The sequence below is a fragment of the Phoenix dactylifera genome, unplaced genomic scaffold, assembly GCF_009389715.1.
Source record: "Phoenix dactylifera cultivar Barhee BC4 unplaced genomic scaffold, palm_55x_up_171113_PBpolish2nd_filt_p 000184F, whole genome shotgun sequence".
Lineage (NCBI taxonomy): Eukaryota > Viridiplantae > Streptophyta > Magnoliopsida > Arecales > Arecaceae > Phoenix > Phoenix dactylifera.
Window position 1 is genome coordinate 89,234 of NW_024067713.1, and position 15,558 is coordinate 104,791.

At 36.8% G+C, this 15,558-nt stretch overlaps 1 protein-coding gene across 1 annotated transcript; it reads right to left on the reverse strand.

Moving 5' to 3' along the window:
* Positions 1-2,015: 2,015 nt before the first annotated feature.
* Positions 2,016-9,527, reverse strand: LOC103711312 (UDP-rhamnose/UDP-galactose transporter 2-like). Its single transcript, XM_008797411.4, has 5 exons — positions 9,019-9,527; positions 8,281-8,465; positions 7,982-8,182; positions 3,275-3,436; positions 2,016-2,668 (listed from the first exon to the last, which is right to left on the reverse strand). Exons 1-5 carry the CDS (start codon positions 9,143-9,145, stop codon positions 2,309-2,311), a joined length of 1,035 nt encoding a protein of 344 aa, XP_008795633.1. The 5' UTR covers positions 9,146-9,527; the 3' UTR covers positions 2,016-2,308.
* Positions 9,528-15,558: the final 6,031 nt, after the last annotated feature.

Here is a 15,558-nt window from a genome sequence, read left to right on the forward strand (position 1 = left end):
AAGCCTCAAGAAAACAGTTCTCTGGAAACCCTGAGAGGGTCGACCCAAATGAAACTTGAGTCGACCCAAACTTGAGTCGACCCCAAGTTAACATGAGTCGATCCAAAGGCAATGACATTCAAAAATAGGTTCTCTGGAAACCCTGAGAGAGTCGACCCAAGTGGAAGTTGAGTCGACCCAACTGAACCTTGAGTCGACCCAAGTGAAGGAAGGCTGAAATGCAAGGTTCTGTGGTTCTGAAAGGGTCGACCCTAGTAAAGGTTGAGTCGACCCAAGTGAAAGTTAGGTCGACCCCAGTAAAAGTTGAGTCGACCCAAGCACGGGCAGAAGCATAACGGCTAGTTCTACAGAAGTACTTTTTGACCTTCCAACAGTGAGTAACGGCTAGTTTTTGAATTCTAACCATTGGGGCTTGTCCAATGGATGAAGGAAACTATTTAAAGTGACACTATTCATCAGAGGAAACATCCTTTTGCAAAATATCAAAGATTACACAAGAAAGACAAGTGCCCTAATCTTCTTCATCCAAGTGCTTAATTCAAGAGTCAAAAGAAAGTGGTTGAGCAGATTCCAAGAGATATTAAGAGCTCCATCCACCCTTGAAGAGTGAAGCATTCTTGACAAAGAAGAGAGAAGTCTCATCAAGCGATAACTATTCTCTAAACTCTTCTTTGTAGATTATAATTGTTATATTTGCTCATCTAGGAGCTTCAACTTTCTTCCTTCTTTTATTAATCACCTTGTAAAGGTTTGTTGGTGAGCCCGTAAAACCAACGGTGTAGGTTTATTGGTGAACCCGTAAAACCAATTGTAAAGGTTCATTGGTGAGCCCGTAAAACCAACATAGGTTCGTTGGTGAGCCCGTAAAACCAACATAGGTTTTTGGTGATCCCGGAAAACCAAAGTGTAAAGGTTTTTGGATTGTGAACCCGGAAAACAATCCAACTGTAATCCGCGGGATTATAATGAATTCCCAAGGGGTCGCTTGGGGAGTGGACATAGGTGCTTAGGAGAGCACCGAACCACTATACTTCTTGTGTGTTTGTATTGTACTTTGTTATATTTCACTAACTCATCAATTGACATAAGTAAGATAGTAAAAATTAAGAGAAACCAATTCACCCCCCCCCCCCCTCTTGGCTTGTCACCTTGGGCAACACAAAAAATATATATTTGATTTCTATGTTATCTTTGTAGCATATAGCATGTTCAATAGTTTGGATCCTTAATTTGAATAATCCATTATTAATTTTGAATTATTAACTCCTTTTGCAATGAGTTAATGTAAAATGGGTAGCCCCACTTAATTTTTTTCGTATTATAGCCCAAATTGCATACACAGATAATTCCCTCTCCTATTTCCTTTAAAGAATTTATATTTTAATGATAGAAAAATACAATTATTCATTGACAAATAGTGACCAACTAAATCAGTCCTTGGTTGAAAATCATGACCTACTTTGTTTTGTCAAAACTCATGATGCTAAATTTCCTTTTGCAAGAAGGATTGCTTTGGAATTGGGTGGGAAAAGGAGATCAATATCCTGCCATATTGTTGCTCCAAACCATATTGCATGAAATCTAAGTATTTTTTATCATCATGGTACCTGTTTCGCTGTTTGATCTCAGAACATATGGACAAAGTAATCTGATTTAATATCCATTGTTTGGGTCCTGGTCATTACCTGATGGCCTTAGGTTTAAGTTCCAGATGAGTTGTGCTTCAACATTTCCACTCTTCCAAATGCCAAATTTTGGTTCTTGATTGATAGAGCAATAAAGATATGCTGCCACCTGGAACATAAATTGCCCCAAAAATTTCAAACTAGCATAATAAGTGGGGTGCAAAAAGGGGAGCCTGGACCCAAAAACAGTATGATGTTCTATAATTTCCTAGCTTCTACATGAGGACACCATGCTGTCAACATGTTCCACAATTGAAAAACATGGTTGGGACTTCAGAACTTAAAAATTTCTAGCTGAAGTTACCAAATCATCACAGGGAAATCAACATCTGATTAAAAGGGAATACAAGAAATTTTATGAAAAATGAGTCTTCCTGGGGGGGAATTATCATTACAATGGGATCGACCCTTGTTGTCTGTATAATACAAATGAACACACTGATCCTGGATAAATTGGGTATGAAAGAAAAAGTTCCCGAAAACACAGTCAACCGGGAGCTTTGATGCAAGAAAAAGAATTAAATAATTAACAAGAATTGAATAATTAGCAACACTACACAGGGGGCAAAGAAGAACCAATTTGAGTAAACAATAATGAACAAATCAAAAAATGAATAAAAGAATCAACTCTTCATCTGTGCGAGCTCTAGATCTGACTCAGGAAGACTGTTTACTTTCTCCTTTAGGAGACTTACATCCTCCTCATCCAATCCACTAGCACTTTTGATATGTGAAGACAATTTAGCCTGTTTTTCATGCTCCACAGCCCAACTGTAAACTATCATTCCCACCACAGCAAGCAACATTCCTAGCACCTTCTTGAGAGTGAGCGCTGAGTCAAACAGTATCCATCCTAGAATGAGCACACATACAGTTTTCATGTGACCCAAGACTTGGAAGGATGTTGCAGAAAACCGGCCAATGCAAAGGTATTGGCTAATGTTGCAGAAGACTGATAGGGAACAGGAGAGGAGTATGAACAACTGCAAGAGAGTGTAAAGGAAGAAATCTGATCATGGCTGGCCCAAAAAAACTTTAATAGGGCAGCTAAAAACAGAAACAAGCAAAAAGATGCATATTTACAAGGGTGTGCACGTGTGAAAGCAGGAGCCTTTCCTATGTGTAATTATACAAGTTACTAAAGAAAACCGTAATATAAATACAAGAAATTTCCATATAAACATATTCATGATATATAGCATCGGTTGGCCTATGCAAGCAACTAGAAATCCTGTTAAATTTTCTAAGGCACCCATTTTATCCCCTAACTTGATTGCCTAATCCCTCATACATGTCTCCATCGCTAAAACTGTGCCATCTCCTCAAGAATGAATATTTCCTCTTTATGCACCTATATTTTCTTTCTATTAGTCTTGGAGACAAGTCCCATATTATGCATGCTGTTTTAAGTTACTTTTACTGGTCGTCAGTTAGCGCATCGCTAAGTATTAAAAATTGATGGCATAATTATATTTTGTGAAAAATTAAAGCATAAAGTATTTAACCAGCAGCAAAAACTATCTACTTTTGGGGTACAATTTCATAGGAACTCAAGCGGTCCAATTCCAAGGGAAGATTTTAGAACTTACAGTTGCTCCTGTAGAGAAATGGTACTTCAACAGGGACTTCCCGTTCAGGTAGTAGTCTGCAAAAGGGCCAAATAAAAGAAGAGAGAGAGCCTGAATTGGTGCAGTTTGGCTCAGGAGCTCAAAAGAACCAATGTTGTACTTTTTCTGAAAAGACCCGATCGTCTAGAAAGATGAAAGTAGCATTAGATTATTTATTAACATAGTGACCAGAGAACATATGAAATATCAGAAAAGCATTTCCAAAGTATCATGGTATGCAAAATCTAACATAGGCAAAGAGTATATTAAATGTATTCCAGTATGTGATAAAGAAAACAAAGATTCAACAGAATCAATAAATAGATCATCCTCTAGGTTCTGAAAAACTAAGCAGTCAACATGAGCATATTGACCACAATAATTACAATTAGGGGAATAAATGAAGGAAACCAGCATAGCAGTCCCAAGGACAGTGTAAAATACAGAAGTACAACATGAAAGTATATGAAAAGATAAAGCCTTGGCTAAGGGGGAGCCAAGCAAGAAAAAAAAAGAAGAAGAAAACTTGGTGCAACAGCGAAGATTTCAGCTCCAAGAAAGAAGAAAAACAAAAGGTAAACAACTTGTGCTTTATGGCACAAGAAGATAAGGTAAAACCTGGATCTCATTCTGATTTTACTTTAGATAAGTTGCAAGATGCTTTTGAAAATCTTCTTTTTGAATTAAAACAATTAGGAAAGAAAAATAAAGAACTTAGAAAAATAAACTATAAATTTTCCAAAGAAAAACAACTGTTTTCAAAAAAAAAGATCAATTGATTGTAGAAAATAATGATCTGAAATCAAAAGACTTAAATGCTAACCTGTCAAAATTCACACATATGGAGAAGAAATTAGATATAAAAATAATTAACTCTAATCACTCATTCATAAAATGTAATTACCGTAGAAGAAAGGGATACATGGCACATTCATGTTCACTTAAAAACAATACTGCTAATGGAAATAAGACAATCAGGGTTCCTAAAGGATCAATAATTACCGGTCAACAAGGATCTAAAAGAATTTAGATACCCTAATCTAAAACTTGATTTGATCAACATAAATCAATACTAGGGTATTCTGATTTGAACTTGAAATTATTGTAAAAGCTGGAAATTAAATCATGCACATATGAAAGAAACAAAACCCTAAGATGGAACAAAATGAATTCTGAAAAATGAATGAATGAATCTGAATTTGTAAATTAGGTAGAATGGATTGATTTTGATATACTTATTTGTGATGCCTAATATGCTTTAATTTATGATATTTGTACTTAATGCCTTGATACATGTTACTATACACTGATACTTGCTGAAACTTATCAATATTAGCTCCTTATTTGATTTTGGTTCTATATTTATATTTTTTAAATGAATATGATCTGATACTTTGCAATGTGTTTTCTATATCCCGATACTCAAAATCTTAATGACCTAAGATGAGCTGCAATGCAACGAAAACATATATCTCAAATAATTAATCTGAAAGTTTCTTAAAACTATGAAACTTTAAATGGAATGATTAATTAAGGGGGAGAAAGAAAACTTGAAGGAGGAGAGATTATATGAAACTTAATAGTATAAGTTAAAAACTTTTACGAAAAAGGGAGAAAGAATGCTAAACAATGAAAAAATAAAAAATGATTCTCTCCAATAAGCCTCTTTTGAAATTTAATTCTGAAATTTGCTCAAATACACCTTGAAGCTTGCTATTTGGTTGATATATCATGTGCTTAGATCTTAAACTAAATTGCAACTCTCATATTTGAATTTTTTTGCACCACTAAAATTGATCTTAAATAGCTCTAATTTAACGAAAAGGGGGGAGAGAGAAAGTTAGGTATTGTTAAATCCGAAATTCTATAGAAAATTTTCTCTTGAAGCCAAAGTGGTCCGATACATTAATTTCGAATGTCTAAAAGCTCTAAATCTGATCTTTGATGCTTGCATCTTCATTACCTTGAAAAATAATTGGGATAAACTTGAAGTTGCTATAATTTTTTTGGCATTTTCTACATTTTAGAATGCAACTTTTTGTTGCTGTCAAAAAGAGGGAGAGAGTAGGTTGAGTATATGCTTAATTGAATATATATTAGCTTGGGTTAATCTGAATATTTTATGAAGCATTCATGAAGTATGTTCTTAAGGCATATATTTATTTACTTCATATTTTACATAAATGAATTAATTATAAATAAATTCTAGAAACACAATATTCTTTATTTTGTATATACTCAAAATTTTGTCATCATCAAAAAAGGAGAGATTGTTGACCCAATAGATTGATTTGATGAAGACAAAACATTTGAGTATGATACTAATAATTTTGTATTTTTGGAGTGATTAATTTGTCATGTAGAAAGCTCAACAAGTGTGAGAGGTCAGAGAAGCATGGAGAAGTTTTGTGAAGAATTTTTGCAAGTTTGTGGACGGGTCGACCCCAGCATAAACGAGTCAACCCCTAAATGGCCACAAAAAGAAAATAGAAAGCAGTCAAAAACAGGCTTTTTACGAGTCAGCTCTTGAAGATCACAAGTCGATCTCTGAGATCACAAGTCGACCTCTGAAGAATTCGAGTCGACCTGTTTGTGCCTAACAACAGTAATGGCTAGTTTTTCTGCAAAACTAGAACAACCATATTCACTCCCAATGGCTATTTTAGCCTCTCTAACAACTTGAAAGATCCTCCAACTAGTTTTTAAAGATATTAATGCATAGAAACACCCAAGAAAGACAAGAAAAAGAGGGATCAAAGAGAGTAAGTGGATGAGGCAAAGAAAAAGGAATACAAGTAAACACCACTTCTAAAGCATCAACTAGAGCATCAATTTAAGGAGTGACCATTCAAAGCCTCCTTTCACTTCAGAGTGAGCTTCCAAAGATCCATAAAGAGAGAGCTTCAACTGTCAATCATTGAATTCCATCACAAGATCAAGATCGAGCAAAAAAAGGAAAAGGAAACTAACTGAATTCTGTTCACCAAGATCCCAACTTTCAAAGCATTCAAACTTGAGCTTTAACGACATTAATCCAACCTTTGAAGAGGTTACTTTGTATGTATTTTCTATCTTTCTTTAGTGCATGAGATTAGAAAATCTAGTGTAGGATTTTTGGTATAGCTGACACCGTGGAAAAACAACTGGCTTGTATGGTTTGGTTGTACCTGTGAAACAAATAGGTTGCAGTTGATTGCCCTAGAAAACCGACTAAGTCTTGTTGAACTTGAAAATCAGCAAGGAGTTCCTAAGTGTTGGAACTCGGATTTGGTTTTGGTTGATTACCAGAAAAATCAAATAGATTTGGTTGTAAACTCGAAAAGTAATGCATCTATAATCGATTTATAGATTATAGTAAAATTTTCAAGAAGAAAGTCTTGAAAAGTGGATATAGGTGCAGAGTTGGCACCAAACCACTATAAAATCTTAGTATTTATTTTTTTGTGCTTATTCTTATCTTTTACATTTATTTATCATTCATGTTGTTGTGCAAACTTAAATTTCGTATTAGTTTTAATTAAAAATTATTTAAGTTTATAAAAAGATTTAAAAAACCCAATTCACCCCTCCCTCTTGGGTTGTCATTTTGGGCAACAAAAGGACTTGTCTTTTTTTTCTTCCTTCCTGAGGTGCTCAGGCTTCTTCCCCTACTGTCCCCACTTGTTCTCCCTACTCCCTCCCTCCCCCTAGCTATCTCCGATTTGGGGTATTTGATTTTCACAGGATTATCCAAACAAGCTCTTAAATGATAGATAATCGGCAAGCACACCAATTGTCTCTCGATCAAAACACAATATGACGCCAGCATACTCGCATTTGAAATTCATGTTATTTTTTTAAAAAATGCGAGCAAACATTTTAGTAACAAATCGAAATAGGGAGGCCCATCTTCAGGTGCATTTGGATGGCACATGGATGTACTGTGATATTATTATTTTACATGTGTTTTTGAAATTGTGAGTTATGGTTTTAAAAATTTAGGTATGCATTTTCCCAACGGACATTTAGACATTTAGACATCTGTGTTATACTATCATCAAATTATAATATGTGCATGTACATACAACCTTACAGGCATATGTATATACACACATATATAGTATTATTCTCAAATGATGTAAGCTTGTGATGTAATAGATGTTTTTTTATTTCCATATTACTAGTGAGCCTTGGTCCAATGGTAAGATTGCTCCATTGTGATATGGGTGTCACTGGTTCGAAACATAGAAGAGTCTCTTCACACATGGGAGTAAGGCTACATAGATCTGACCCTCTCCAGACCTCGTAGCGATAGGAGCTAAGCCTCCTACATGCGCAAACCAGAGAAGAAGATATCTATTGTTGACAGAGCATTCATTTTCAATAACGAAAAAGCCAGTTTCTGGACCAACCATTAGCATCTTATCTGGTCAATCAACTATTAGATAAAATAGACTGTATGAAGTTGTCTTCCCTCATTTTTCCTTAAAGGATAGGAAGCAAATTTTATATTGCAAAATGAAGTATACATCATATAAGCTATGGAATTGTTAAACGATTTAAAACAGAAGTTTCCTACATTCAATTGTGTTTAATTTTAAGTCCCCAGCATATGATACCAGCAGAAAGAAATGAAAAGTGAAGTCATAATTATTTCTGATTAAATTTAAAGATATATGTTTAAAAAAGAAAGAATGCTAAGATGCTCACAATCTGCTGCAGCGATGTGCAAAACACAGCTACACATGCACAAAGAAAACCCTTGGCATTAATGTCCACATCAGTGACCGTGCAAACTCCAACACCAAAGGCTACCCCAACTACAGACATTATCACTCTCGAGGAGTAGTGTTTGCTGTTGAGTATCCATTCCATCATGCAAACCACTGGTATCATGCTCAATTTTGAGATCTGCATGTTTAACAGGAGAACGCAAGATAAGAAATATATTTCTCAAACACACACAAAAAAATCATACATTTCTAGCCAACAGGCATAAAACAACAGACCTGGTAAAACCCCACCGAGTTCAGCATGAGACTCAGGTTCATCCCTGTAATTGATAGATTAGCAACAATGGAGAACCACAAGAGCTCCCAAAAAGGAACGTGCTTGGGCACAGATAAACCAGATGCATTTGAAAGGTAGCCGATAATGCCCGTCAGGGTAAAATGAAACCCTGTTAGCGTGGTAGCTGCAGAAATTCATGTACCCTCAGTAAAGTTCAATTATATTTAAGAAAACTAATAACAAAAACAAATCCAAAATGGTATAGAAAAGCGTGGCTTTTGTGAATCCTAATTAACTCATAATTTCCAGCAATTAAAAAAAGAGGTAATTTCGACATCACCAGAAATCACCCCATGCTGCGGTTTTTATGCTCCAAATAAAATTACATCCAAGCAGACTCATTCTAAAACCTTATCAACTAACCAAATTTAAGATTTCCAACAAAGGGTTCCAGCACCAAATCTTTTTGTGCCTCACAGGTCATTTAAAGTCAAGTGAATTCCGGTAAGTCAAAGATCTTGACAGACAGGTTTACAAATAGATCCGAGATCAGTTTAATTTATCAATCCATAATAGAAACTCACATTGAGATCTATATCATCGGAAACTCTTCAAAAGAATAACACCCAGATTAATCATCTTTTCAACGTAAAAGTTGAATCTTTATACATTAATTCTGCCCTAATATACCAAGATAGAAAGACATATAAAGAGAGAGAGAGAGACGAAAAGGATACCGAAGCTGAATCCATAGCCACCGGCAGACATGAGCTGCTTGTTGGCCATGATAAGCCCCACGGAACTGACCACATTCATCGCCCACGCCCCCATATCCGAGACGACGACCTTGTTCTCCATTTCCATCGCCTATTCGCCTTCTTCCAATCCCCTCTTCTCAACGAAAACCCAATCCCTGATCCCTTCTCCCACCGCCCAAATCCCCAGTCGGCTGCAAATGAATCCTCAAGGAGACGAAATTGGGAGGGCAAGAGGGAGAAGAAATCAGCTATTGGGAGTGAGACCGAGGGTTTTGAGAGAAGAATTATATAGAGAAGACGAGGAAAGACCGAAACTTTCCCCGCCTTGACGCTGGCGCCGAAGAATAAGCATTCACACCATAGGGAAGAAAATGGAGCTCGGGGAAAACTGGGGGAGGGAATTAATAGGTCTCCGAAGGTTCCGAGATGGAGGGAAAAGGGAAGAACGCGTGCACCGACGGACAGCGCGCGTTTTAGGCGTACCGCGTTGGATGCAGCTGGAATTGTTCCGAATCAGCCATTTAGGCTATCCGGGAATCGGACAAGCGGACCATTTGGTCGTGGTTGGTGGGAGGTACTGGTCTCATGGGATGATCCCTGGTCTCAAGGTTTATTTTTTTTAATTCAATTTGGTTGTGGTTTGGAAAGTCTTGAACCAAGAAATTTAATCAGCTTCGATTTAAATTTTCAGAAAACTGATCCGAACCAATCTGGACCGACCCAACCCCGCCCATATAGATATATATTCAAAACAATTTGATCCGATCCATATATATCTATATATAAAAATTTTAATTTTAATATATATATATATATATAATAGAATTTTTATGTTTAGATTTATTCCATCGCATTTGGTCCAATCCATTGGATGCCAATCCTATTTAAAATAGAATTTGGGATTTGTTCTATCCCTTGACACCTCCTTGACTCACGAGGCATTGTCTAGAGCACAGGTGATTTAGGGGGATGTGCCCCCAGAAACTGAGGATTTAGGGGTTAGAGTCCCTGACTAGTTTAACCAAAATGCCTTTCTTTTCTTTCTAAACTTCTTTTTTTATTCATGAAGTTAAGTGCAACCGCATTTCGGATTGCACGAACATCCCCCGCAAAAGCTTCTTTTTGATAATCATATGCCTTTTTCAAAATCAAAAGTATAAACATGTATGCTTTTAATATAATTCTTTTGTTATAGATAATGATTGATGACCTGGCGACAGAGGATCTAAATAACATGAGCACATGAACATTTTGTTCTAACTTAATTTACATGCATATTCTTATAAAAAAGCAATGGTCATCCCTAATAATATTATTTTGGCAAAATGGTGATTCATTCACCAATAATTCATTAAGAAACGAAAGAAAAAATGTTGCCAAATTTAAGAAGCAGATTCCATGTTTTGGTTAAAAAAATAAATTTTAAGATTTTGCAGAGGAATTTGTCCCGGACATGCACATGAGGAAGAAATGGCGGTGGTGTCGATGCTCCATCGGAAAATGGATGTTATCGATGATCATAAAGTTTTTGTGGCAAATAATGGTTGTGATTTATATAATGTTGTATATTTAATAAATTAGAATTTGATTATAAACTATTCAGAAGCTGTAAAATTTGATGGCTTTAAGCCTAGTGAAGTAATGAATGCATGAGAGTTACTGATATGTTATGGAAGGATGCAAGGTAAATGCAGGATCATTGTTATACTGATGAGAGAAGACTCTTTTTGATCCTAGGGCACTAACTTCTTTTACAAATGACAATAACATGGCTAACTAGCTAAGAAAGGATATAAGATTTATGTGACTAGAATTTAATTTACAAAGTGTCAATTGAATTATGTATTGGTGTAACTTTCTTTGGTTTGTCCTTCTTTCCTGTTTGTCAAAACTCTGTAATTTGTCAAAGAAATTTCCTATGGCCTTTGTAAATGTAGAAAAAGAAAATAACTATTTTAGCAGTTTCAGGACTCCACTATTACATGTCTTCGCATAAAATAATTGTGATGTATATTCTATGATCATTGTGATGCTCCTGTGTTACCTGAAGTTGGCCTTTGAGATATATAATTTAATAATTAGTAATTATTTCCTAATGTGCGATGCTTCTAATTTAATGTTATCACATGAAGATGTAACATGCTCATTGTGGGCCATGGTAACAGCTCATAAGAACCATCATAACGGCAATAATATATATCAAGTGAGTTTTTAGTGCTGGTTAAAAAGTCATTAATATTTTAGGACATCTGTAAAAATAATATTAGTTGTTTTTTTATTTAACAACAATTAATAATAGTTTCCAAAATTTTATTTATCACTCAAGACATATTGATAAGATAAATTATGGGAATAAGATAAAATTATAAGTCTCGATAAATTATGAAATAGTGCATAGAAAGATTGGTTGTCAAAATTAATAGCATAATAGAATTTTTTAACTACCTTGTTGAGAAAAAATAGTTTAGTTATTAAAAAATAGTTTAGCAGTATAAATAATTATAGTCATGAACAAGTAATAGCAAACTTTATTTTAAAAAAAAACTCAAATAGAAATAACAGATTTAAGATAGCAAATGAAACCATAAAATATTTTAAACTTCGCATCCAAATCTTGAAAAGAATTGGGTTCCATTATTGTGAATAGCATCCGGAGTTGTATCTCTAACTTCTTCCATTACTTCCTGGTGACTTGGTTGCACAGTTGCATCTAGATAAAGAATATCGTCAGGAATTACTTCCTGACTTTCACAACATACTTTTCATCCTGAAATTGCTCAAACAGCTTATCATTCATGTCCTCTTAAATGATGTAGTTGTGGATAGTCATGGAAGCAACTGCAATAAACATTTGTTTCCCTTTGAAATTCATATGAAGCCATACAATGCAAGATTGGAAAATATGCTTCCAAGACAGTAAAACAAGCACAAAAAATTCTCTAGCAAGCTCTGCATGGTCAATCATATGGAGAGCATTGTCCAGATCACTGCATATGCAACAACACCAATCTAACTAAAGGCGAGTAGAAGTGGCATTTAAAATGGAGGAATAAAGAAAGCTAATGGACCCTCATCCATTAGTTCTAGGAAAAGAGAAATGCAGTTATTTTTCCTCTTTTCTATCTCTCAACTTGGTCTCTCCCTGCTCTTCTTTGCCACCAAGCAACATAGCACCATCTTGTCATTAATGTCAAGATAGTGGATGGTGCCCAAAACCGATGTAATAGTTGTTATGTAACAACATAGAACCTCACCCAAAAAAGTTAGCCAAAAGATATTATTTGATTCCTTCATTTTGTATAAGTATCCAAGATCTACTAAGTGCATAGCTGATGTGAAACTAAACATATGCTTGTACAGATCCTCACATACTTTTTCCACTTAAGTCATGGTATCCTCGCCACTCTAAGAATTCAGATCTATTCAAATCTAATCATATGCACCACGATTGGTATGGTCAGCTTTAATAGGCATATGCTGCAGTGTCCTCTAATCCACATAGGCTATAAATCGGTCCGCTCTGATACCATTTGTCAGAACACAGGACCTCGCCCAAAAAGACTAGCCAAAAGGTATTACTTGAATTTTTTAGTCCTTTATAAATATCTAAGATCTACCCAGTGCATAATCGATATGAGATTAAACACATGCCCAAATAGTTCCTCACATTATTAATGTCATAATAACTGTTATTTTATACCTTGATTGCACTTGTGCTAACAAGAAATAGCCCTACATAAAGAAGGGGAGTACCTCCCTTGAAATTCATTAAAATAATGAAAGCCTACATGGAAGAAAGAAAAAAAGAGAGAGAGAAGCACATCATTCCAACAACTAGTAAGGCCTCAAAAAGAAAATTCAGGTAAAAAAGTACAAGGAACCTGTTGACCCCCTAATAGATTTTGATGAATACAAAACACTAGAGTAAAATTCCATTATATCTTAACAATTTAATTGAGGAATTCATGTGTCTTATTAAGAATATTGTTAAGAAATGTCTAGGCAAGTTTCCATAATTTTTATGAATTTATTGAAGAATATTTTGAGTTAAAGAAAACAGATCAGGGACAGCCGAGACGTCTCCGGATAGTTTCAGAGACGTCTCTGGCACAAACAGGAAGAACCGGCACACTTGGAGACGTCCCCGACACCTGCCGAGTCGTCCCCGCGTTAGCGGAGTCGACTCTCTCAGTAGCGGAGTCGACTCTCTCAGTGGCGGCAGAAAGGCAGTTTTCAAGAGATATGCGCGAGACGTCCCCACAGTAAGCCGAGTCGTCCCCGCAAGTAAAAAGGAGACTTCCCGAGTCGTCCCCAAGATAGCGGAGACGGCTCTCTCAGGGTTTTCCAGAGAATGGTTTTTTGGGTGATAAGGAAGCGGAGTCGACCCTGAGACAGCGGAGTCGTCCCCATGCATAAAGTGCAGACAACCCGAGACGTCCCCTGAAGGAGCGGAGTCGACTCTCTCAGGAAATACCAGAGGACATGTTCTTCGGAGATAAAGAAGCGGAGTCGTCCCCAGATCAGCGGAGTCGTCCCCATTCAAAAAGTGCAAACAAGCCGAGACGTCCCCTGAAAGTGCCGAGTCGACCCCAGACAACGGAAAAAGTAAAATCTTGTAGCCGAGACGTCTCCCGTTGAAGCGGAGACGTCCCCGGAGTGACTGGGACGCGACTGACAGCTTTTCAGGTTTGGTTTGAATTTCAAATCCTTCTTTCTTTGTCTCTAACGGCTATATTTGCTTTTTGGGCTATAAAAGGGACCTCTTAAGTGCTTCTCAACAACTCTTCACCAACCCAAAGCTAGATCATTCAAGAGAGAAGTAAGAAAGAAAAGTTCAAGGGAGTGAGTGCATTCAAGTGAAGAAATCAAGTGTTTTCAAGCTTCCCAAGTGATTTCAAGCTCAATCACTCTCGTGCGCTTGGGATTCAAAGCTCACACTCAATCCTACGCGCTCCACATCGGAAGAATCAATATCTCCCACGCTTCCAACGGCAAAAGGATTCTTCCGGGTTCTATTGTTCATAATTGCAATATTTGCTTTTTAGAGCTTTTCCTTTCTTTTGTAAACTCTTTCGTTGTGGTGCTTGTTCCAGTCAAGGGACTTGGAACAAGGGAAAGGCGTCCCAAGCCTAAGTGAAATTGGGGGTTTTAGGGTTTGTTGTGAGCCCGGTGTAAAACAACGAGTTGGGTAGTGAACTCGCAAAACTACCGTACTGTAATCGTGGATTATAGTGGAAATTCCCAAAGGTGATTTGGGGAGTGGATGTAGGAGCAGTGGAAGCTCCGAACCACTATAAAACCTTGTGTTTGCGATTGACCTTTTTCATTCCTCCTTCTTTACTTTAGTGCATATATTCGTGTGTTTTATTTTTAATTAGTCAAAAGTTTTTAAAACACCCAATTCACCCCCCTCTTGGGTGACCATCTCTGGGCAACAAGTGGTATCAGAGCGGGTGCTCTGTGTATTTCTTGAAAGACCTAACCGTCTTAGCCAAAGATCTAGATGGCAACACCCTTTAACAATGTCCCTGCCGAGGGGCAAGCAACCAATAGACCTCCACTCTTCAATGGGACAAATTATACCTATTGGAAGACTAGAATGAGAATCTTCATTCAAGCACAAGACTATGCCCTGTGGAGGGTTATAGTCAAGGGACCACAAGAACCATCACATGTGGTTAATGGCATTCGAGTTCCCAAACCTGAGGAGGATTGGGATGAGAATGATGATAGGATGGCTCAACTCAATTCTAGAGCCATGAACTCACTATTTTGTTCTTTAGATGTAAATGAGTTCAATAGAGTCTCTACATGTAGTTCCGCTAAGGAAATATGGGATAGGCTTGAAGTTACCCACGAGGGTACAAATCAAGTCAAAGAGTCCAAAGTGAACATTCTAGTTCACAAATATGAATTGTTTAAGATGGAACCTAATGAAACCATCACATGCATGTTTACACGTTTTACCGAAATTATTAATGGCCTAAAAAGCTTGGGCAAATCTTACACTAACCCCGAACTTGTGAGTAAAATTCTCAGGTCACTGCCAAAAGCATGGGAAGCAAAGGTCACGGCGATTGTAGAAGCCAAAGACCTCAACACTTTGGGGCTAGAACAACTCTTGGGCTCATTGATGACGCATGAGCTCACGATGAAGCAGCATGAAGAAGAGTTGCCAAAGAAAAAGACAATCGCACTCAAGGCTACCTCAAGTGTATGTGAAGAAGAGAGCAGTGAGAGTGAAGAAGAAAGTCAAGATGAGGACTTGGGTTTGATAGTAAGAAAGTTTAAAAAATTCATGAGAAGAAAGAAACCCTTCCCATGAAAGAAATTTGGAGGGAGAAATGATTGGGAAAAAGAAAAGGAAAAAGAAAGAGACCCAATCGTATGCTATGATTGCAAGAGACCGGGACATATTCGTTCCGAATGCCCTCAACAAAAGAAGTATTTTGGAAAGAAGAAGAAGAAGGCATTGAAGGCAACATGGGATGATAGTGACACATCATCCTCCGAGGAAGA